The sequence below is a fragment of the Heptranchias perlo genome, chromosome 16, assembly GCF_035084215.1.
Source record: "Heptranchias perlo isolate sHepPer1 chromosome 16, sHepPer1.hap1, whole genome shotgun sequence".
Taxonomy (NCBI): Eukaryota; Metazoa; Chordata; class Chondrichthyes; order Hexanchiformes; family Hexanchidae; genus Heptranchias; species Heptranchias perlo.
The window spans coordinates 9,264,908-9,289,522 of NC_090340.1; the positions used below are offsets into that span (position 1 = coordinate 9,264,908).

The following is a 24,615-nucleotide window of genomic DNA, read 5'->3' on the forward strand; positions in this document are numbered from 1 at the left end:
TAAGGCTGGAGCCAGTCTCAAGGATACATGGCCGTTCACTAACTCTATTGGGCAGAGTCAACATGGTTTTATGAAAGGGAAATCGTGTTTGACAAAGCTACTGAAGTTTTTTGAGGATGTTGTATATTTGGATTTTCAAAAGGCATTCGATAAGGTGCCACACAAAATGCTGTTGCACAAGATAAGGGCTCATGGGGTTGGGGGTAATATATTAGCATGGACAGAGGATTGGTTAACGGACAGAAAGCAGAGAATAGGGATGAACGGGTCATTCTCAGGTTGGCAGGCTGTAACTAGTGGGGTGTCGCAAGGATCAGTGCTTGGGCCTCAGCTATTTCCCATCTATATTAATGACTTAGATGAAGGGACTGAGTGTAATGTATCCAAGTTTGCTGATGATACAAAGGTAGGTGGGAAAGTAAGCTGTGAGGAGGACACAAAGAGTCTGCAAAGGGATATTGACAGGTTATGTGAGTGGGCAAGAAGGTGGCAGATGGAGTATAATGTGGGGAAATGTGAGATTATTCCCTTTGGTAGGAAGAATAGAAAAACTATATTTTTTAAATGGTGAGAAACTATTAAATGTTGGTGTTCAGAGGGATTTGGGTGTCCTTGTACATGAAACACAGAAAGTTAACATGTAGGTAGAGCAAATAATTAGTAAGGCAAATGGTATGTTGGCCTTTATTGCTAGGGCGTTGGAATACATCCTCAAAAAACTTCAGTAGATTTGTCAAACACGATTTCCCTTTCATAAAACCATGTTGACTCTGCCTAATCATATTATGATTTTCTAAGTGCCCTGTTACCATGTCCTTAATAATAGTTGCCAGTATTTTCCCGACTACTGATGTCACGCCAACTGGCCTGTAGTTCCCTGTTTTCTCTCTCCCTCCCTTCTTGAATAGCGGGGTTACATTTGCTACCTTCCAATCCACTGGGACTGCTCTAGAATCTAGGGAATTCTGGAAGATCACAACCAATGCATCCACTATCTCTGCAGCCACCTCTTTTAGAACCTTAGGATGTAGACCATCAGGTCCAGGGGATTTGTTGGCCTTTAGTCCCATTAATTTCTCCAGTACTTTTTCTCTACTGATATTAATTACTTTAAGTTCCTTACTCTTATTAGACCCTTGGTTCCCCGCCACTTCTGGTATGTTTTTTGTGTCTTCTACTGTGAAGATAGATTCAAAATATTTCTTTAATGTCTGTGCCATTTCCTTATTCCCCATTATAATGTTTCCCGTCTCAGCCTCTAAGGGACCCACGTTTACTTCTGTCACTCTCTTCCTTTTTACATACTTGTAGAAGCTCTTACAATCTGTTTTTATATTTCTTGCTAGTTTACTCTCTTTCTATTTTCTCTCTATCAATTTTTTGGTCATCCTTTGCTGGTTTCTAAAATTCTCCCAATCCTCAGGCTTACTACTCTTCTTGGCAACATTATAAGCCTCTTCTTTTAATCTAATACTATCCTTAACTTCTTTAGTTAGCCACAGATGGATCACTTTTCCCATGGGGAACTGTGTTCCTCCAACTCTAGCCTCGTGCTTCACCCTCTCCCTATGCCTTACCATTGGCGGCTATGCCTTCAGCCAACTGGGCCCTACACTCTGGAATTCCCTCCCTAAACCTCTCTGCCTTTCCCTCCTCCTTTAAGATCCTCCTTAAAACTTACCTCTTTGACCAAACTTTTAGTCGCCCCTCCCAACAGCTCCATCTTTGGCTCGGTGTTGGCTTTTGTCTGTGGAGCACCATGGGATGTTTTTCTACCTTAAAAGGCACTGTATAAATTGCACGTTGTTTTTGACTGTGAGGTGGTCACTTCTACCTCCGCTATTTTGGGCAGACATGTCTGCAACAGGTAAGTTGGTAAGGACGAGGTCAAGTAGGTTACTCCCTCACACTGGCTCCCTCAACACCTGCTGCGGGCCGAGTTTGGCAGTTCTGTCTTTTGGCCAGTGGTGATGCTACCGAGCCAGTCTGGTGTTGCAGTTGCTGAGAGTGCATGCTTTCACCTGCCCTGTCATCTGCTGCACATCCCCAGTCTTCTGCAAGCTTCCTCGTTTAAAACCAGGACCCACCCAAGGATGGATCCCAAGGGCGGACTCCTTCCAGTTAAGAATGTTTTGCCCGCTAAAACTTCTACCACCAGCTCCTATTGGCCACTCGTGCTCTGTGCACTGAGGAAATTTAGCAGCTCAGTTTGCTTTGTGTGTTTGGACGTGAGTGAGCATTTGTGTATACCTGTATGTGTTGTATGTGTCTCCGTATGTATGTATATGTATATATGTATGTGTGGTATGTGTGGATACAGGTATGTGGCTGTTTTATATAAAGCATACACAAGTTGAGATTGATGCTTCTTCTGTCAAGGCTGTGGTTAAATTCATTAAACAAAATGGTTGGGCAATTTTACTCTGGGTAACACTGCAAAGCTCACCCTGCTGCACAAGACCTGTTAAAATAATTTATGTCTTTTTTTTTTAAAAGTACTTGGACAATGTAGTTCTTTTTTGGAATAAATTCATAGTGACCTCTCCCCAACAACACGGACTGAATCCAGCAAGGAGCCAATCCCAGCCCATAATGCATCGTTTAATGTTGGTTGCTAGGCGCTGCAGTAGGCAGTGACGTCATAAAGCAGTGCCATGACACACTGCCTGAATATGGTGACATCATTGATTTAACTAAGCAGTGCAAAAGGCCTCACGTCCCTGTTATATGGGTGTTGCCATGGCAATTAGGTACCAATTTCTTTTCCTCTTCATGAATACGAACAGCGTTCTGAATTTCACTGCCGTGTGTGTACAGGTTAGTCTGGATTTATACTGACTGCAGAGAACCATTCAAATCAACTGGACCTAAAAAAAGCAAATTAGCTACTAGAAATCGGAAACAAAAAGAGAAAATGCTGGAAACACTCAGCAGGTCAGTCAGCACCTACGGAGAGAGCAGATGAGATAATGTTTCAGGTGTGCACCCTTCATCAACGAAAGAACGAACAAACTTGCATTTATTTCGAGCTGTTCATGACCTCAGGACGTTCCAAAGTGCTCACAGCCAATGAAGTACATTATTTTTGAAGTGTGGTCACTGTTTAAAATGTAGGGAAACAAGACAGCTAATTTGCGCACAGCAAGGTCCTACAAATAGCAATGAGATAAATGAAATCAACTGGTCTGCTCTTTGTCTCATAAAGGTGGGGTACTGGAATATTGTGTCTCATCATTTTTTTCACATGAACAAACGAAGAAGGATGGAAAAGACCATCTAGTCCCATCAAGCAGACAAGGTACAGTCTCATACAGCATCAATCTGTCACCCTATCACCCCGGGAGAGGTGAATTTAGGGGGAAAAAACTCTGGGCATTCCTCTCTGATTGCTTAAGGCAATCAAACGAGCTCCAGGAGACCACAATAACCCACGAGTGCCCCTATTCCTTTTACAACAATGAAACGTCCTCTCTCAGGAGTTTGCCCAGCTCCGTTTTGAATGACTGCAGGGAATCCATACTCACTCCATGCTTCAGTAATCTGTTCGAAAGGCCAGTGACTCTCCATGTAAAGAAATACTTCCTAAAACATAACCTACCCCTTTGCCCACACACTTTATAATCAAGCCCCCTTGGTTCTTCCATCCCTATCCATCTCAAAAAACCAATCCAACAGGTTTGTGTCCAATCTCTCTATCATTTTAAAAAGCACAATCATTTCTCCTCTAACGAAAATAACCGCATTTCCCGATAGCTAAGAGCTCTAAGACTGGGTATAATTTTGGTTGCCCTCCTTTGTACTACTTTTGGGGCCTCAGTACCCTCCACCCCCTCCCCCCACCTCATCATGTGTGGGAATAGGGTCTAAGACCGCAGCAGTTTACAGAATAGAAACTGGAGATACATTACCCACTTCCATGCTCGATACAGCTCATGCCTTGGCCTCTCGCCTCTCGTGGTCCTCTCGGCCCCCACCCCTTGGATCCCACGCATCCTACATTCTGCAGACTTCTTCAGACTACTCAGGCATTAGGCTCCTGCCAGCATTTATGTCCGCCTGAACAAATCTAGCCTGCATCGTCAGTTCCTCGACTCTGAACCTTTGTTTGAGCTGTATATTTATACACTATAGCTGAGGATCATGTGGCATGTTGACTTCACATCATCAATTTGTCGAGGAGGCCGGACATCATAGAAATTTACAGCACAGAAGGAGGCCATTTGGCCCATTGTGTCTGTGCCAGCCGAAAAAGATCCATCCAGCCTAATCCCACTTTCAGCTCTTGGTCCGTAGCCCTGTAGGTTACAGCACTTCAAGTGCACATCCAGGTACTTTTTAAATGCAATGAGGGTTTCTACCTCTACCACCCTTTCAGGCAATGAGTTCCAGACCCCCACCACCCTCTGGGTGAAAAAATTTCTCAACTCCCCTCTTCTACCAATTACTTTAAATCTATGCCCCTTGGTTATTGACCTCTCTGCTAAAGGAAATAGGTCCAGCAGGACAGAGTGAAGCAGCTGCGAGTTTGGTGAGTGTGGGAGTTCGGTGAAGTGGGGGAAGGAGGTGCTGCTTCGCCTTGCTTTTCCTAACTTTTTCCGCAGAGCGGCGGCAGACCTGAGCAGCAGAAGACTGAGAGCGGGGATAAAAGCAGCAGCGGACCTGCAACAAGAGAAAACTACTGTGCAACGTCACAGGTGAGGCAGGAGAGTCCGAGAGGTGAGCACAGTATAAAAGGAGACCCCAAGAGCGGGAGGAGAGTCTGAGAGGTGAACGCAGTGTAAATCTAAGGCAAGTCATGGCAGCAGAGCTCGCACCTGAGATATGCTCCTCCTGCACGATGTGGGAAGTCATGGACACTACCAGTGTCCCTGGCGACCATGTGTGCAGGAAGTGTGTCCAGCTGCGGCTACTTGCTAACCGCATTTCGGAGCTGGAGCTGCGGGTGGATTCGCTGTGGAGCATCCGCGATGCTGAAACTATCATGGATAGCACGTTCAGTGAGGTGGTCACACCGCAGGTAAAGATTACGCAGGCAGAAAGGAAATGGGTGACCGCCAGAGTAAAAGGACCAGGCAGGTAGAGCAGGAGTCCCCTGGGGCCATCTCCCTCTCAAATAGATATACCGCTTTGGATACTGTTGGGGTTGATGGCTTATCAGGGGAAAGCAGCAAGAGCCAAGTTTGTGGCACTACGGGTGGCTCAGCTGCGCAGGAGGGGAGGAAGAAGAGTGGCAAGGCTATAGTGATAGGGGATTCAATTGTAAGGGGAACAGATAGACGTTTCTGTGACCCCAGGATGGTATGATGCTTCACTGGTGCTAGGGTCAAGGATGTTGCAGAGCGGCTGCAGGACATTCTGGAGGGGGAGGGTGAACAGCCAGTAGTCGTGGTCCATATTGGTACCAACGACATAGGTTAAAAAAAAAAGGGATGAGGTCCTACAAGGTGAATTTAAGGAGTTAGGAGATAAATTAAAAAGCAGGACTTCAAAGGTAGTGATCTCAGGATTACTACCAGTGCCACGTGCTAGGAGTATAGGAACAGGAGAATAGACAGGATCAATACGTGGCTGCAGGGATGATGTAGGAGGGAGGGATTTCGATTCCTGGGACATTGGGACCGGTTCTGGGGAAGGTGGGACCTGTACGAGCGGGACGGGTTACAGCCGAGCAGGACCGGCACCAATGTCCTCGCGGGGGTGTTTGCTAGTGCTGTTGGGGAAGGTTTAAACTAGAGTGGCAGGGGGATGGGAACCTGAGCGGGGAGTCAGAAGGGAGTAAAGTGAGAGCAGCAACAGAGGGGAAGACCCAGGGGAAATTTACAATACAAATAGTACAAACAGTTGTTCAAGAACAAGTGAAAGGGAAAAGCGCAGAGCAGCAGAAAGAAAGTGTACTTTAGACACTACAGATAAAGTGAAAACTAGAAGGCGTAAGGCGATTAACCCAGCATCAAAGCTGAAGGCCAGGCTAGGGTGTGTGGCCCAACTAAGGGTTCTATATGCAAATGCACGGAGCATAAGGGATAAATTAAATGAACTACAGGTTCAAATTCAAATCGGAGGGTATGACATGATAGCTATTACTGAGACATGGCTGCAGGATGGTCAGGATTGGGAACTAAATATACCGGGTTATAAGGTCTACAGGAGAGACAGGGAAAATGGAAGATGGGGAAGAGTAGCCTTAATGATTAGAGATGAAATCACTTCAATGATAAAGGAGGATATAACGAGAGGTAAGCAGCCAACAGAGAGCTTATGGGTTGAATTGAGAAATAGGAAAGGATCTAAGATTATATTGGGAATTGTGTATAGGACCCCTGGCAGCAGCTCTGAAGTGCTAGATTGTATAAATGCAGAGATTAGACAAGCGTGTAAGAAAGGCATAGTGGTCTTAATGGGGGACTTTAACCTTCATATAGATTGGGAAAAGCAGACTAGCAACTGTCAGAAAGGTAGTGAATTTCTTGAGTGTGTCCGGGATAGTTTTCTGCAGCTGTATGTCCTAGAGGCAACAAGGGGGCAAGCCATACTAGATTGAGTAATGTGTAATGAACCAGATTTAGTTAACGGCTTAACTGTGCGTGACCATCTATCCAATAGCGATCATAATATGATCGGGTTCAATGTAGTGTTTGAAAGGGAAAAAAGTGAGTCAGCTGCTAAGATTCTAGACTTGGGTAAGGTCGACTTCAATGGGATGAGACAGAGACTGTCCACAGTAAACTGGGCAAATCTGTTAATGGGTAAAACGACTGAAGATCAGTGGGAAATGTTTAAAGAAACATTTAATGTGATACAGAATCGGTTTATACCCCTGAGAGATAAGGGACAGCATAACACATAAGGAAAGGGCATACAAAAAGGCAAAAAATGGCACACATCCTGGCGAATGGGAAAGATACAAAGATCAACAAAGGGTCACAAAACAGATACTAAGAGCTACAAAAGGAGAGTACGAAAAGAAACTTGCAAGGGATATCAAAACCAATACGAAGAACTTTTATAGTTATATTAGGAAAAAGAGGGTGGTCAGGAGCAGTGTTGGCCCTTAAAAACTGAAAGTGGGGATATTGTCATTGACAGTGGGGAAATGGCGGACATGTTGAACAATTACTTTGTGTCAGTATTTACAATAGAAAAAGAGGATAGCATGCCGGAAATCCCAAGAAAACTTATATTGAATCGGGGACAGGGACTCGATAAAATTAACATAAGTAAAGCAACAGTAATGAAGAAAATAATAGCACTAAAGAGTGACAAATCCCCAGGACCAAATGGTTTCCATCCCAGGGTTTTAAAGGAAGTAGGTGAGCACATTGCAGATGCCCTAACTATAATCTTTCAAAGTTCTCTAGGTTCAGAAACTGTCCCTCTGGATTGGAAAATTGCACGTCATTACGCTTTTTAAGGAGAGAGAGGGAAACTAGGGAATTATAGACCAGTTAGCCTAACATCTGTTGTGGGGAAAATGCTGGAGTCTATAATTAAGGATAGGGTGTCTGAACACCTCGAGAATTTTCAGTTAATCAGAGAGAGCCAGCATGGATTTGTGAAAGGTAGGTGGTGCCTGACAAACCTGATTGAATTTTTGAAGAGGTGACTAAAGTAGGACAGGGGAATGTCAATGGATGTTATTTATATGGACTTCCAGAAGGCATTTGATAAGGTCCCACATAAGAGACTGTTAGCTAAGATAGAAGCCCATGGAATCGAGGGAAAAGTACGGACTTGGTTAGGAAGTTGGCTGAGCAAAAGGCAACAGAGAGTAGGGATAATGGGAAGGTACTCACATTGGCAGGATGTGACTAGTGGATCTGTCTTGTGGCCTCAATTATTCACAATATTTATTAACGACTTAGATGAAGGCTTAGAAAGTCTCATATCTAAGTTTGCCGATGACACAAAGATTGGCGGCATTGTAAGCAGTGTAGATGAAAACAAAATTACAAAGCGATATTGATAGATTAGGTGAATGAATTCCATTTGCCACAGTTTTGCCCAATGTAGACAAATGTGAGGTCATCCACTTTGGATCAGAAAAGGATACTTTCTAAATGGTAAAAAGTTAAAAATAGTGGATGTCCAAAAGGGACTTAGGGGTACAGGTACATAGATAATTGTAGTGTCATGAACAGGTGCAGAAAATAATCAAGGCTAATGGAATGCTGGCCTTTATATCTCGAGGACTGGAGTACAAGGGGGCAGAAGTTATGCTGCAGCTATACAAAACCCTGGTTAGACCGCACCTGGAGTACTGTGAGCAGTTCTGGGCACCGCACCTTCAGAAGGACATATTGGCCTTGGAGGGAGTGCAGCGTAGGTTTACTAGAATGATACCCGGACTTCAAGGGTTAAGTTACGAGGAGAGATTACACAAATTGGGGTTGTATTCTCTGGAGTTTAGAAGGTTAAGGGGTGATCTGATCGAAGTTTATAAGATATTAAGGGGAACGGATAGGGTGGATAGAAAGAAACTATTTCCACTGGTTGGGGATTCTAGGAGTAGGGGGCACAGTCTAAAAATTAGAGCCAGACCTTTCAGGAGCGAGATTAGAAAACATTTCTACACACAAAGGGTGGTAGAAGTTTGGAACTCTCTTCTGCAAACGGCGATTGATACTAGCTCAATTGCTAAATTTAAATCTGAGATAGATAGCTTTTTGGCAATCAAAGGTATTAAGGGATAAGGGCCAAAGGTGGGTATATGGAGTTAGATCACAGATCAGCCATGATCTTATCAAATGGCGGAGCTGGCACGAGGGGCTGAATGGCCTACTCCTGTTCCTATCCACTCTATTTAGGCCTCTCATAATTTTATACACCTCAATTAAATCATCACCCCTCAGCCTTTTTCTGTTCCAAAAAAAACCAGCTTATCCAATCTTTCCTCATAAATGAAATTCTCCAGTCCCGGCAACATCCTTGTAAATCTCGTCTGTACCCTCTCTGTCCAATCACATCTTTCCTGTAATGTGGTGACCAGAACTGTATGCAGTACTCTAGCTGTGGCCTGACCAATGTTTTATACAGTTCTAGCATAACCTCCCTGCTCTTATATTCTATGCCTCGGCTAATAAAGGAAAGTATCCCGTATGCCTTCTTAACCACCTTATCTACCATCCTACTACCTTCAGGGATCTGTGGATATGCACTCCAAGGTCCCTGTGTTCCTCTACACTTCTCAGTATCCTCCCATTTATTGTGTACTCCCTTGCCTTGTTTGCCCTCCCCAAATGCATTACCTCACACTTCTCTGGATTGAATTCCATTTGTCACTTTTCTGCCCACCTGACCAGTCCATTGCTATCTTCCTGCAGTCTACAGCTTTCCTCACTATCAACCACATGGCCAATTTTTGTATCATCTGCAAAGTTCTTAATCATGCCTCCTACATTTAAGTCACAAAAAGCAAGGGACATAGTACTGAGCCCTGCGGAACCCCACTGGAAACAGCCTTCCAGTCACAAAAACACCCGTCGACCATTACCCTATGCTTCCTGGCACTGAGCTAATTTTGGATCCAATTTGCCACTTTCCCTTGGATTCCATGGGCTTTTACTTTTCTGACTAGTCTGTCATGTGGGACCTTGTCAAAAGCCTTGCTAAAATCCACGTAGACATCAAATGCGCTACCCTCATTGACCTCGTTACCTCCTCAAACATTTCAACCAAGTTAGACGGATATGACTTAACTTCATCAACTTGTTGAAAAGATCACAGCTGATGACGCCAACTTAACATTATCAACTTGCTGAGGAGGCCAGACATAACCTCATCAATTTTGATGAGGAGATTAGGCTGATAACTAGACAACTGCAAGACACTTAATGTTCCCCTTATCTCTTTTGGGGAATGCAACTTGCCTTTTTCCAGACATGCTAGATTCTGATGAAAGGTCTTTGACCTGAAACGTTAACTCTGTTTCTTTCTCCACAGATGCTGCCTCACTTGCTGAGCTTCTCCAGCATTTTCTGTTTTTATTTCAGATTTCCAGCATCTGCAGTATTTTGCTTTTGATGTTAGATTCTTCTGTCGATGAAACTCAAAGTGTTAACTGTGGGGTTTAAATACATATTGTCCAAGCTAACTACTTTAATATACTGAATAAATGTGGTTACCTAAAATAAATGTGGTTAATACAAACGTATGATTAACACGTCTGGTTACATATTAAATGCATTTCATGATTACATTGATCAATTCTTTAATACTTTTTTAATACATTACGGCATAGTCTAACATGTTACTCCAAGTGTAGCCGTACCAGAACCTTGTATAGCTGAAGTATAGTATTCATTGTTTTATATTGTACTACCCTGGCAATACAACCTAAGACCCTATTTGCTTTCCCAATGGCCTTATCACACAATGATTTATCCGCCCTGACTCCCAGGCGTCTTTCCTGCTCTGTAACCTTATGGAGAACAGGTGAAGATCAGGGGCCTGTAGTACATGAAAAGAGCAGGAGAAAACAGGAGGTATACCAGGAATTAATGATGTAGTCATCATCTGTGTCAGCCTTGGCTCAGTGGTAGCACTCCCAGCTCAGAAGGTCGTGGGTTCAACCCCACTCCAGGACTGGAGCACATAATCTAGGCTGATATTTCAGTGCACTACTGGGGGACTGCTGTATTGTCGGAGGTACTATCTTTCGGATGAGATGTTAAACTGTAGCCCTGCCTGCCCTCCCAGGTGGACATAAAATATTCTTTTTTATTTATTCTTGGGATATGGGCGTCACTAGCAAGGTCAGCATTTATTGCCTATCGCTAATTTCCATTTGCCTCTGAGTCAGAAGGTTGTGGGTTTGAGTCCCACTCCAGGGGATAACCTAGGCTGACACTCCAGTGCAGTACTAAGGGATAGCTGCACTGTTGGAGGTGCCGTCTTTCAGATGAGATGTTAAACTGAGGCCCCGTCTGCCCTCTCAGGCAGACGTAAAAGTTCCCATGACACTATTTGGAAGAAGAGCAGAAGAGTTCTCCCCGGTGTCCTGGCCAATATTTATCCCTCAACCAACATCACTAGTCATATATCACAAATTGGCTGCCTCGTTTCCTACATCAGTGACAACATATCAAATATACTTCATTGGGTGTAAAGCACTTTGGGATGTCCTGAGGTGGTGAAAGGCGCTATATAAATGTAAGTCTTTCTTTTCTCTTTCTTTCTTGAGAAGGTGGTGATGTGTCGCCTTCGTGAACCACTGCAGTCCATGTGGTGAAGGTGCTCCCACAATGCCGTTACTTAGGAAATTTCAGGATTTTGACCCAGCGACGACGAAGGAACGGCGATATATGTCCAGGTTGGGATGGTGTGCGGCTTGGAGGTGATGGTGTTCCCATGCACCTGCTGCCCTTGTTCTTCTAGGTGCTGTCGAAGAAGCCTTGGCGAGTTGCTGCAGTGCATCTTGTAGATGGTACACACTGCAGCCACAGTGCGTGGTGGTGGAGGGAGTGAATGGGCTCCCGATCAAGCGGGCTGCTTTGTCCTGGATGGTGTCGAGCTTCTTGAGTGTTGTTGGAGCTGCACTCATCCAGGCAAGTGGAGAATATTCCATCACACTCCTGACTTGTGCCTCGTCGGTGGGAGAGGTTTTGGGGAGTCAGGAGGTGAGTCACTCACTCTAGAATATCCAGCCTCTGACCTGCTCTAGTAGCCACAGTATTTATGTGGCTAGTCCAGTTGAGTTTCTGGTCAATGGTCACACCCAGGATGTTGATGGTGGTTCTGCCACTGAATGTCAAAGGGAGGTGATTAGACTCTCTTATTGGAGATGGTCATTGGCTGACACTTGAGTGATGTGAATGCTGCTTGCCACTTATCAGCCCAAGCCTGGATGTTGTCCAGGTCTCTGTGCATGTGGGCACGGACTGCTTCATTATCTGAGGAATTGCAAATGGAGCTGTACGCTGTGCAATCAACAGCGAACATCCCCACTTCTGACCTTATGATGGAGGGAAGGTCATTGATGATGCAGCTGAAGATGGTCAGGCCGAGGACATTGCCCTAAGGAAATCCTGTGGGTAAAATGATTGGCCTCCAACAACCACAACCACCTTTCTTTGTGCTAGGTATGACTCCAGCCACTGGAGAAATGTCCTCCTGATCCCCACTGACCAGTTTTAGGGCTCCTTGGTGCCACACTCTGTCAAATGCTGCCTTAATGTCAGGGGCAGTCACACTCACCTCTCCTCTGGACTTCAGTTCTTCTGTCCATGTTTGGACCACGGCTGCAATGAGATTTGGAGCCAAGTGGTACTGGCGGAAACCAAACCGAGCATCGGTGAGTGTCGCTTGATAATACTTGACGACGCCTTCCATCACTTTGCTGATGATTGAAAGTAGCCTGATGGGGCGGTAATTGGCCGGATTGGATTTGTCCTGCTTTTTGTGGACAGGACATAACTGGGCGATTTTCCTCTTTGTTGGATAGATGACAGTGTTGTAGCTTACTGGGGCAGCTTGGCTAGAGGCGCGGCTAGTTCTGGAGCACAAGTCTTCAGCACTACAGCCAGGATATTGTCAGGACCAGTAGCCTTTGCTGTATCCAGTGCACTCGGCTGTTTCTTGATATTACATGGAGTGAATCGAATTGGCAGAAGACTGGCATCTGTGACGGTGGGGATATCGGGAGGAGGCTGAGATGGATCATCCACTTAGCACTTCTGGCTGAAGATGATTGGAAAAAACAAGGCTGATGCTTTCACAATCACATGCTGGGCTCTGCCATCATTCATTTTATACCAAGCTTTGGTCCTGTAGGTTGCAGGAAGAGGAGACTGGGGGACCTATAGTTTTGCCATCCAGGAAAGGAATGAGCAGATAGTGAGAGATGTCTTGATTTCAATGCTACAGGGAGGAGCAAGAGTATGTAGAAGGAGCACACAAGCAACAAGGGAGAAAAGCTCAGAGAAGCCATGAGCACAGTGGTATCAATAGGATTGAGAAGGGTGTGGTGGCTATGGGATCTGTTATTATTGACTTCAGTGTCACTGCAGAGGACTCATCTGCATCAATTACAGTGGGGCGACAGAGGGGTAATACAAGAATCATTAAAAATTTCAGTCTTCAAGAGAAATATCTTCTTCTACAATTACACTAACACAGGATGTGGTGCATTGGGCAGTTTCTCTCCCTCTTCTCCTGAAGTATGTTCCACACACTGGCAGCCCGCCAGTACCTGCTCCAAGTGACCATTATTTGAGAGCCTCGACAGAGTGTTGAAAACAGTATTGAGCAGCCTGGCCCAATCCTGTCCTCACTCGACAGCCACATAAGCATACTTCCAGTAGGGGTTACAATGGGTCCCGATAGCAAACAGGAGCGCTGAGGCAAACGATAGCATCTCTATCATTGATGGGAACTTCACAGCTGAAGCACCAGGACACGGTTCTTCTAAGGTACCAGGGCCCTGATTGATGCTCAGCCCTGTAACTCAGAAAAGTTTTCACTTACCGAGGTTGATGAGACATTTTTCTGGTATCGATTGTTTCCCCCAGGTCACAACCCAGGACATGTAGAACAATGACGGAACGGTCATCAGGAACGATTTATTTTATTTGTAAAAAAAAATGAAACAGACAAGCTGGGTGAACCTTTCCCACTCTGAACATTCAGCATCAAGTGTGCCCAGGTGTGGTACACTACAGGTTGGATGGAGAGCAAAAATCACACTACCTTGCCCTGTAACATCCTTTAGCCCTTATTACTGCAGCAGGGTGAAGTCCTACACTTCCCACACCAGCTGCCCTGTAGTGTCTCTGAACGCAAGATGAATTCTGAGCAGTTGTGTGTTGCGGGCTGAAGCCCACTGGCTATGAGTTGAGGCTGCCCAAGCTCATTTCACAACCGGTAGACGGGAGTCTTTCATCCATCAGTCTGGGCTGGATTTCATCGCAGCTCCCTAAGGTGGCAGGACAGCTCAACTCTGTACCCAACAGTTCCTTTTTGTTTATACCCACAGTACAAACAGGGAACACATCTGGGACCTGTTGGAAAAGATAGTCATCCATTAGATGGATGGCATGTCATAATAACCCTCAAGGATTATTTAGGATAAATGTCAGACTGATCCCAGTCTGCACTGTCCAATTCCCACAGGAAATCTGGTTAGTGAGGAAGTAGCGGCCGATTGGAAACAACTGTGGCCAGACCAAAATAAGCGGTGAAGAGTGGCTTATGTATCATTTTAGAATTCAATTGCCAATTTTCTCCCCGCCTTACCTGAAGGTCAGGGTTTTACTCCACTCTCACTGTGAGCCTAGACTGCGTGAGAGCAGATTTGACTGTGGGGGAAATCACATCCAGCCAATACCCACACTTTCAACAGTGATCAGGAGCAGGAACCTCGACTGATTATCCCCAGCTCGGGGTGCTGAAATCAATCGCAGCTCCTCAACTTCAACACCAGAGCAGATCAGCTAATCCAGCATTGGGGGGGGGGGGGGGGGGGGGGGAGGAGGGGGGCAGCAACTGAACCTGGGACTTCCTGCTCTTTATGGTTCAACTACACACTGTCTTCATCAACTGGACATTTCAGATACTTTCAACAAGGGATGCTTTCTGATTTGAATCGTGTAAATGCAGTTAACACAACAGTAAAAAAAACATTTTAAATTGAAACTTTTTTTTTTAAGAAAAGTATTTACTGAATGTCCACGAATAGAGTTCAGCTAAGTCTTACTGACAAACTGTGGGATCTTCCTCTTAATTGATCTGGTTAGACACTGCTGGACCACAGAGTACAGCTTCTGACAGCCTTCAACACAAGCCTTGATCGCTTCCACTGACGTCTGCTCCTCCCACTCTCCTTTAGACACCAGCCCTGAGATCTGGTTAAGGGTGGGCAGCAGTGCCACAGTCAAGCTGCCATTATCCACCCCCTGAGAACTGGCTGCACTGTACTCTCGGCCGCAGTCGGATCCAGGAGGGAGACGTCCCCGCACTGCCTCAAGGAGCAACCCACCACCACGTCGAACATCTCAATGCCCGCTTCTGCCAGTGCCACGGAGGCGCAGGTTAATGCGGCCGCCAGCGTGGAGCGTCGTTCTCCAGAACCATCACATACACCTCAATCTGGGACCTGGGGTACTTGTGGAGGCAGATGGCTGGCTGCAAACTCTGCTCCATGATTGACGAATACTCCTTCTCCAGGTTGCCCTGAATCCAGGCGGCTCTCTTCCTACAAGAGAACGGGGCAAATCTACGAGGTGGGGGAAAACAAAACAACAATGGATTTATTTATTGAATACTTGAAAGGGAAAAATTTGCAGGCTATGGGACTAATTGAATAGCTCTTTCAAAGAGCCAGCACAGGCATGATGGGCTGAATAGCCTCCTTCTGTGCTGTATTATTCTATTTATTTAAAATGTAACCCCCGGGCTTCGCTCCTCTTTGAAGGTGCTGATTTGAGCTGAGGTACAGGTCCACGAACATAAGAACATAAGAAATAGGAGCAGGAGTAGGCCAATCGGCCCCTCGAGCCTGTTCCGCCATTCAATAAGATCATGGCTGATCTGATCCTAACCTCAAATCTAAATTCATGTCCAATTTCCTGCCCGCTCCCGTAACCCTAATTCCCTTTACTTCTAGGAAACTGTCTATTTCTGTTTTAAATTTATTTAATGATGTAGCTTCCACAGCTTCCTGGGCAGCAAATTCCACAGACCTACTACCCTCTGAGTGAGAAGTTTCTCCTCATCTCAGTTTGAAGGAGCAGCCCCTTATTCTAAGATTATGCCCCCTAGTTCTAGTTTCACCCATCCTTGGGAACATCCTTACCGCATCCACCCGATCAAGCCCCTTCACAATCTTATATGTTTCAATAAGATCGCCTCTCATTCTTCTGAACTCAATGAGTAGAGTCCCAATCTACTCAACTCTCCTCATATGTCCACCCCCTCATCCCGGATTAACGAGTGAACCTTCTTTGTACTGCTCGAGAGCAAGTATGTCTTTTCTTAAGTATGGAGACCAAAACTGAAGAGACACTCCACCACTCACAACCAAAGCAGGCAACTCAGGCAACTGGGGAATTGAATATCAGTCCCGGGAACCAGTAGCTCCTTTACAGCCCCAGTTCGGGTAATTCACCCCGATTCACTTCCACATGACCATAAATCATTGTCCCTGCTCCCTGAAGGAGCTCTTCACCATTACCTTACTTTTTCCTCACACTCTAAATTTTTCTTTTCCAAATATTTATGCATTTCCCTTTTATGGATCCTGCACCCATCAGTTTCTGGTAGGGTGGAATTCCATGTGGAGACAATTTCTCCAGCCTCTCCCTTCCCTCTTTTACTGATTGTCTTAAGTTTGCCCCCTTCTCATGACTAATTCACCGACCAGTGCAAGTGGTTTTTCCACAACCCACTTCATCAAATCCCTTATCAAACTCGCAGCCCGGGATCCATTGGGAATGTCCCAGGGCTCAAATACACCACAGGGTCAGCCTGGCTCCTCCATTACCGGACCTGGTCCCCATCATACCCACTTCTGGACCGGTCGCCCAATACTTCAATCAATTTGAAATTGGAGACATTTGGGGGCCCCTCCACCCCATAGACCCGGCAATTCGACCCCCCCCCCATTCCCGGGCGGCCCCCTATCTCTCCCCCCACCCACCATTCCCAGGTGCTCTCCTTCTCCCCCCCCTCCCCCATTCCCAGGTGCTCTCCTCCCCCCCCCATTCCAGGTGCTCTCCTCGTCCCCCCCATTCCCAGGTGCTCTCCTCCCCCCCCCCCATTCCCAGGTGCTCTCCTCCTCCTCCGCCCCATTCCCAGGTGCTCTCCTCCTCCCCCCCGCCATTCCAGGTGCTCTCCTCTCCCCCCCCCATTCCGAGGTGCTCTCCTCCCCCCCCCCCCATTCCCAGGTGCTCTCCTTCTCCCCCCCATTCCAGGTGCTCTCCTCCTCCCCCCCTCATTCCGAGGTGCTCTCCTCCACCCCCCCATTCCCAGGTGCTCTCCTTCTCCCCCCCCATTCCCAGGTGCTCTCCTCCCCCCCATTCCAGGTGGTCTCCTTCTCCCCCCCCCCATTCCAGGTGCTCTCCTTCTCCCCCCCCCCATTCCCAGGTGCTCTCCTTCTCCCCTCCCCCATTCCAGGTGCTCTCCTTCTCCCCCCCTCCCCATTCCCAGGTGCTCTCCTTCTCCCCCCCTCCCCATTCCAGGTGCTCTCCTTCTCCCCCCCCTCCCCATTCCCAGGTGCTCTCCTTCTCCCCCCCTCCCCCATTCCAGGTGCTCTCCTCCCCCCCCCCCATTCCCAGGTGCTCTCCTCCCCCCCCCCCATTCCCAGGTGCTCTCCTTCTCCCCCCTCCCCCATTCCCAGGTACTCTCCTTCTCCCCCCCTCCCCCATTCCAGGTACTCTCCTTCTCCCCCCTCCCCATTCCCAGGTGCTCTACTTCTCCCCCCCTCCCCCATTCCCAGGTGCTCTCCTCCTCCCCCCCCCCCCCATTCCAGGTGCTCTCCTCCTCCCCCCCCCCATTCCCAGGTGCTCTCCTCCTCCTCCCCCCCATTCCCAGGTGCTCTCCTCCTCCTCCCCCCCATTCCCAGGTGCTCTCCTCCCCCCCATTCCCAGGTGCTCCTCCTTCTCCCCCCCCATTCCAGGTGCTCTCCTTCCCCCCCCCCCCCATTCCAGGTGCTCTCCTCCTCCTCCCCCCCCATTCCCAGGGTGCTCTCCTTCTCCCCCCCTCCCCATTCCAGGTGCTGTCCTTCTCCCCCCCCCTCCCCCATTCCCAGGTGCTCTCCTTCTCCCCTCCCCATTCCCAGGTACTCTCCTTCTCCCCCCTCCCCCATTCCCAGGTGCTCTCCTCCCCCCCCCATTCCCAGGTGCTCTCCTTCTCCCCCTACCCCATTCCCAGGTGCTCTCCTTCTCCCCCCCTCCCCATTCCCAGGTGCTCTCCTCCCCCCCCATTCCCAGGTGCTCTCCTCCTCCTCCCCCCCCATTGCAGGTGCTCTCCTTCTCCCCCCCCCCTCCCAGGTGCTCTCCTTCTCCCCCCTCCCCCCCTCCCAGGTGCTCTCCTTCTCCCCCCCTCCCCCATTCCCAGGTGCTCTCCTTCTCCCCCTCCCCCATTCCCAGGTACTCTCCTTCTCCCCCCCTCCCCCATTCCCAGGTACTCTCCTTCTCCCCCCCTCCCCCATTCCAGGTGCTCTCCTTCTCCCCCTCCCCCATTCCCAGGTGCTCTCCTTCTCCCCCCCTCCCCCAATCCCAGGTGCTCTCCTTCTCCCCCCTCCCCCATTCCCAGGTGCTCTCCTTCTCCCCCCTCCCCCATTCCCAGGTGCTCTCCTTCTCCCCCCTCCCCCATTCCCAGGTGCTCTCCTTCTCCCCCCTCCCCCCCCATTCCCAGGTGCGCTCCTCCCCCCCATTCCCAGGTGCTCTCCTTCTCCCCCTCCCCCATTCCCAGGTGCTCTCCTTCTCCCACCCCCCTCCCCCATTCCCAGGTGCTCTCCTTCTCCCCCCCTCCCCCATTCCCAGGTGCTCTCCTTCTCCCCCGCTCCCCCATTCCCAGGTGCTCTCCTTCTCCCCCTCCCCCATTCCCAGGTGCTCTCCTTCTCCCCCCCTCCCCCATTCCAGGTGCTCTCCTTCTCCCCCCTCCCCCATTCCCAGGTGCTCTCCTTCTCCCCCCTCCCCCCCATTCCCAGGTGCTCTCCTCCCCCCACCCATTCCCAGGTGCTCTCCTTCTCCCCCTCCCCCATTCCCAGGTGCTCTCCTTCTCCCACCCCCCTCCCCCATTCCCAGGTGCTCTCCTTCTCCCCCCCCTCCCCCATTCCCAGGTGCTCTCCTTCTCCCCCCTCCCCCATTCCCAGGTGCTCTCCTTCTCCACCCCTCCCCCCCCATTCCCAGTGCTCTCCTCCTCCTCACCCCCCCATTCCCAGGTGCTCTCCTCTCCCCCCCCATTCCCAGGTGCTCTCCTTCTCCCCCCCTCCCCCATTCCCAGGTGCTCTCCTTCTCCCCCCTCCCCCATTCCCAGGTGCTCTCCTTCTCCCCCCCTCCCCCATTCCCAGGTGCTCTCCTTCTCCCCCCTCCCCCATTCCCAGGTGCTCTCCTCCTCCTCCCCCCCATTCCCAGGTGCTCTCCTTCTCCCCCCCTCCCCCATTCCCAGGTGCTCTCCTTCTCCCCCCCTCCCCCATTCCCAGGTGCTCTCCTTCTCCCCCCCTCCCCCATTCCCAGGTGCTCTCCTTCTCCCCCCCTCCCCCATACCCAGGTGCTCTCCTTCTCCCTCCCCTCCCCCATTCCCAGGTGCTCTCCTTCTCCCCCCTCTCCCCCATTCCCAGGTGCTCTCCTTCTCCCCCCTCTCCCCCATTCCCAGGTGCTCTCCTTCTCCCCCCTCTCCCCCATTCCCAGGTGCTCTCCTTCTCCCCCCCCTCCCCCATTCCCAGGTGCTCTCCTTCTCCCCCCCTCCCCCATTCCCAGGTGCTCCACTTCTCCCCCCCTCCCCCATTCCCAGGTGCTCTCCTCCCCCCCCATTCCCAGGTGCTCTCATCCTCCCCCCCCCCCACTCCCAGGTGCTCTCCTCCTCCCCCCCCCATTCCCAGGTGCTCTCCTTCTCCCCCCTCCCCCATTCCCAGGTGCTCTCCTCCTCCTCCATTCCCAGGTGCTCTCCTCCTCCCCCCATTCCCAGGTGCTCTCCTTCTCCCCCCCTCCCCCATTCCAAGTGCTCTCCTTCTCCCCCCCCTCCCCCATTCCCAGGTGCTCTCCTCCCCCCCATTCCCAGGTGCTCTCCTCCTCCCCCCATTCCCAGGTGCTCTCCTTCTCCCCCCCTCCCCCATTCCCAGGTGCTCTCCTCCCCCCCCCATTCCCAGGTGCTCTCCTTCTCCCTCCCCCCCCATTCCCAGGTGCTCTCCTCCTCCTCCCCCCCCATTCCCAGGTGCTCTCCTCCCCCCCCCATTCCCAGGTGCTCTCCTCCCCCCCCCATTCCCAGGTGCTCTCCTCCTCCTCCCCCCCCCCATTCCCAGGTGCTCTCCTTCTCCCCCTCCCCCATTCCCAGGTGCTCTCCTTCTCCCCCCCTCCCCCATTCCCAGGTGCTCTCCTCCTCCTCCATTCCCAGGTGCTCTCCTCCTCCTCTCCCCCCCCATTCCCAGGTGCTCTCGTCCTCCCCCCCCCCCATTCCCAGGTGCTCTCCTCCCCCCCCATTCCCAGGTGCTCTCCTCCTCCCCCCCCCCCCATTCCCAGGTGCTCTCCTCCTCCTCCCCCCCCCATTCCCAGGTGCTCTCCTTCTCCCCCTCCCCCTTCCCAGGTGCTCTCCTTCTCCCCCTCCCCCCTTCCCAGGTGCTCTCCTTCTCCCCCCCCTCCCCCATTCCAGGTGCTCTCCTTCTCCCCCCCCTCCCCCATTCCCAGGTGCTCACCTTCTCCCCCCACTCCCCCATTCCCAGGTGCTCTCCTTCTCCCCCCCCTCCCCCATTCCCAGGTGCTCTCCTTCTCCCCCTCCCCCATTCCCAGGTGCTCTCCTTCTCCCCCCTCCCCCATTCCCAGGTGCTCTCCTTCTCCCCCTCCCCCATTCCCAGGTGCTCTCCTTCTCCCCCCCTCCCCATTCCCAGGTGCTCTGCTTCTCCCTCCCCTCCCCCATTCCCAGGTGCTCTCCTTCTCCCCCCCCTCCCCCATTCCCAGGTGCTCTCCTTCTCCCCCCCTCCAGGTGCTCTCCTTCTCCCCCCCTCCCCCATTCCAGGTGCTCTCCTTCACCCCCCCTCCCCCATTCCCAGGTGCTCTCCTTCACCCCCCCTCCCCCATTCCCAGGTGCTCTCCTTCTCCCCCCTCCCCCATTCCCAGGTGCTCTCCTTCTCCCCCCCCTCCCCCATTCCCAGGTGCTCTCCTTTTCCCCCTCCCCCATTCCCAGGTGCTCTCCTTCTCCCCCCCCCCTCCCCAGGTGCTCTCCTTCTCCCCCCCTCCCCCATTCCCAGGTGCTCTCCTTCTCCCCCCCTCCCAGGTGCTCTCCTTCTCCCCCCCTCCCCCATTCCCAGGTGCTCTCCTTCTCCCCCCCCGCCTCCCCCATTCCCAGGTGCTCTCCTTCTCCCCCATTCCCAGGTGCTCTCCTTCTCCCCCCCATTCCCAGGTGCTCTCCTTCTCCCCCCCGCCTCCCCCATTCCCAGGTGCTCTCCTTCTCCCCATTCCCAGGTGCTCTCCTTCTCCCCCATTCCCAGGTGCTCTCCTTCTCCCCCATTCCCAGGTGCTCTCCTTCTCCCCCATTCCCAGGTGCTTTCCTTCTCCCCCCTCCCCCATTCCCAGGTGCTCTCCTCCTCCCCCCCCCATTCCCAGGTGCTCTCCTCCTCCCCCCCCCGCCATTCCCAGGTGCTCTCCTCCTCCCCCCCCCATTCCCAGGTGCTCTCCTCCTCCCCCCCCCATTCCCAGGTGCTCTCCTCCTCCTCTCCCCCCCCCATTCCCAGGTGCTCTCCTTCTCCTCTCCCCCCTCCATTCCCAGGTGCTCTCCTCCTCCTCCTCCCCCATTCCCAGGTGCTCTCCTCCTCCTCTCCCCCATTCCCAGGTTCCCCCCATTCCCAGGTGCTCTCCTCCTCCTCCTCCCCCATTCCCAGGTGCTCTCCTCCTCTCTCCCCCATTCCCAGGTTCCCCCCATTCCCAGGTGCTCTCCTCCTCCTCCCCCCCATTCCCAGGTGCTCCCCTCCCCCTCCCCCCCATTCCCAGGTGCTCCTCCCCCCCATTCCCAGGTGCTCCCCTCCCCTCCCCCCCTCCCCTCCCCTCCTCCCCCCATTCCCAGGTGCTCTCCTCCTCCTCCCACCCCATTCCAGGTTCCCCCCCATTCCCAGGTGCTCTCCTCTCCTCCCCCCCATTCCCAGGTGCTCCCCTCCCCCTCCCCCCCATTCCCAGGTGCCCCCCCTCCCCTCCCCCCCATTCCCAGGTGCCCCCCCCTCCCTCCCCCCCATTCCCAGGTGCCCCCCCTCCCCTCCCCCCCATTCCCAGGTGCCCCCCCTCCCCTCCCCTCCCCCCCATTCCCAGGTGCCCCCCATTCCCAGGTGCCCCCCTCCCCCCCATTCCCAGGTGCACCCCCTCCCCTCCCCCCCATTCCCAGGTGCCCCCCTCCCCTCCCCCTCATTCCCAGGTGCCCCTCCCCTCCCCCCCCATTCCCAGGTGCCCCTCCCCCCTCCCATTCCCAGGTGCCCCTCCCCTCCCCCCCATTCCCAGGTGCCCCTCCCCTCCCCCCCATTCCAGGTGCCCCTCCCCTCCCCCCCATTCCAGGTGCCCCTCCCCTCCCCCCCATTCCCAGGTGCCCTCCCCTCCCCCCCATTCCCAGGTGCCCCTCCCCTCCATTCCCAGTGCCCTCCCCTCCCCCCCCCATTCCAGGTGCCCTCCCTCCCCCTCATTCCCAGGTGCTCTCCTTCTCCCCCCTCCCCCATTCCCAGGTGCTCTCCTCCTCCTCCCATTCCCAGGTGCTCTCCTTCTCACCCCTCCCCCATTCCCAGGTGCTCTCCTTCTCCCCCCCTCCCAGGTGCTCTCCTTCTCCCCCCCTCCCAGGTGCTCTCCTTCTCCCCCCCTCCCAGGTGCTCTCCTTCTCCCCCCCCCCCTCCCAGGTGCTCGCCTTCTCCCCCATTCCCAGGTGCTCGCCTTCTCCCCCATTCCCAGGTGCTCTCCTCCTCCCCCCATTCCCAGGTGCCTCCCCCCCATTCCCAGGTGCCTCCCCCCTCCCCAGGTGCCTCCCCCCTCCCCAGGTGCCTCCCCCATTCCCAGGTGCCTCCCCCCTCCCTCCCCCATTCCAGGTGCCTCCCCCCTCCCTCCCCCATTCCCAGGTGCCTCCCCCCTCCCTCCCCATTCCCAGGTGCCTCCCCCCCCTCCCTCCCCCATTCCCAGGTGCCTCCCCCCTCCCCCCCCATTCCCAGGTGCCTCCCCCCCCCATTCCCAGATGCCTCCCCCCTCCCCCCCATTCCCAGGTGCCTCCCCTCCCCCCCCCATTCCCAGGTGCCTCCCCCTCCCCCCCCCCATTCCCAGGTGCCTCCCCCTCCCCCCCATTCCCAGGTGCCTCCCCCTCCCCCCCCATTCCCAGGTGCTCTCCTCCTCCCCCCCATTCCCAGGTGCCTCCCCTCCCCCTCCCTCCCCATTCCAGGTGCCTCCCCCTCCCTCCCCCATTCCCAGGTGCCTCCCCCCTCCCTCCCCATTCCCAGGTGCTCCCCCCCTCCCTCCCCCATTCCCAGGTGCCTCCCCCCTCCCTCCCCCATTCCCAGGTGCCTCCCCCCTCCCTCCCCCCATTCCCAGGTGCCTCCCCCTCCCTCCCCCATTCCCAGGTGCCTCCCCCCTCCCTCCCCCATTCCCAGGTGCCCCTCCCCTCCCCCCCATTCCCAGGTGCCCCTCCCCTCCCCCCCATTCCAGGTGCCCTCCCTCCATTCCCAGGTGCCCTCCCCTCCCCCCCCCATTCCCAGGTGCCCTCCCCTCCCCCCTCATTCCCAGGTGCTCTCCTTCTCCCCCCCCTCCCCCATTCCCAGGTGCTCTCCTCCTCCCCCCATTCCCAGGTGCTTTCCTTCTCCCCACCTCCCCCATTCCCAGGTGCTCTCCTTCTCCCCCCCCTCCCCCATTCCCAGGTGCTCTCCTTCTCCCCCCCTCCCCCATCCAGGTGCTCTCCTCCCCCCCCCCCCATTCCCAGGTGCTCTCCTTCTCCCCCCCTCCCAGGTGCTCTCCTTCTCCCCCCTCCCAGGTGCTCTCCTTCTCCCCCCCCTCCCAGGTGCTCTCCTTCTCCCCCCCCCTCCCAGGTGCTCTCCTTCTCCCCCCCTCCCAGGTGCTCTCCCTTCTCCCCCATTCCCAGGTGCTCTCCTCCTCCCCCCATTCCCAGGTGCTCTCCTTCTCCCCCCCTCCCCCATTCCCAGGTGCTCTCCTTCTCCCCCCCTCCCCATTCCCAGGTGCTCTCCTCCTCCTCCCCCATTCCCAGGTGCTCTCCTTCTCCCCCCCTCCCAGGTGCTCTCCATCTCCCCCCCTCCAGGTGCTCTCCTTCTCCCCCATTCCCAGGTGCTCTCCTCCTCCCCCCCATTCCCAGGTGCCTCCCCCCCATTCCCAGGTGCCTCCCCCCATTCCCAGGTGCCTCCCCCCCATTCGCCAGGTGCCTCCCCCCCCCAGGTGCCTCCCCCTCCCTCCCCATTCCCAGGTGCCTCCCCCTCCCTCCCCCATTCCCAGGTGCCTCCCCCCCTCCCCCCCCATTCCCAGGTGCCTCCCCCCTCCCCCCCCATTCCCAGGTGCCTCCCCCCCCTCCCCCCCCATTCCCAGGTGCCTCCCTCCCCCCCCCCCCATTCCCAGGTGCCTCCCCCCCATTCCCAGGTGCCTCCCCCTCCCCCCCCATTCCCAGGTGCCTCCCCTCCCCTCCCCTCCCCCATTCCAGGTGCCTCCCCTCCCTCCCCATTCCAGGTGCCTCCCCCTTCCAGGTGCCTCCCTCCCCCATTCCAGGTGCCTCCTCCCCATTCCAGTGCCTCCCTCCCCCATTCCCAGGTGCCTCCCCCCTCCCCCCCCATTCCCAGGTGCCTCCCCCTCCCCCCCCATTCCAGGTGCCTCCCCCTCCCCCCCCCCATTCCCAGGTGCCTCCCCCTCCCCCCCCCATTCCCAGGTGCCTCCCCCTCCCCCCCCCCATTCCCAGGTGCCTCCCCCTCCCCCCCCGCATTCCCAGGTGCTCTCCTCCTCCTCCCCA

General features: G+C 53.1%; 1 protein-coding gene across 1 annotated transcript in view; it reads right to left on the reverse strand.

The window, feature by feature from the left end:
• Nucleotides 1–13,545: 13,545 nt before the first annotated feature.
• Nucleotides 13,546–24,615, reverse strand: part of exosc6 (exosome component 6) — an 11,916-nt gene continuing 846 nt past the window's right edge. The window contains 3 exon segments of the mRNA XM_067997636.1: nt 13,546–14,908; nt 14,911–15,048; nt 15,051–15,208. Coding sequence (XP_067853737.1) covers nt 14,679–14,908; nt 14,911–15,048; nt 15,051–15,208 — 526 coding nt within the window. The 3' untranslated portion in view covers nt 13,546–14,678.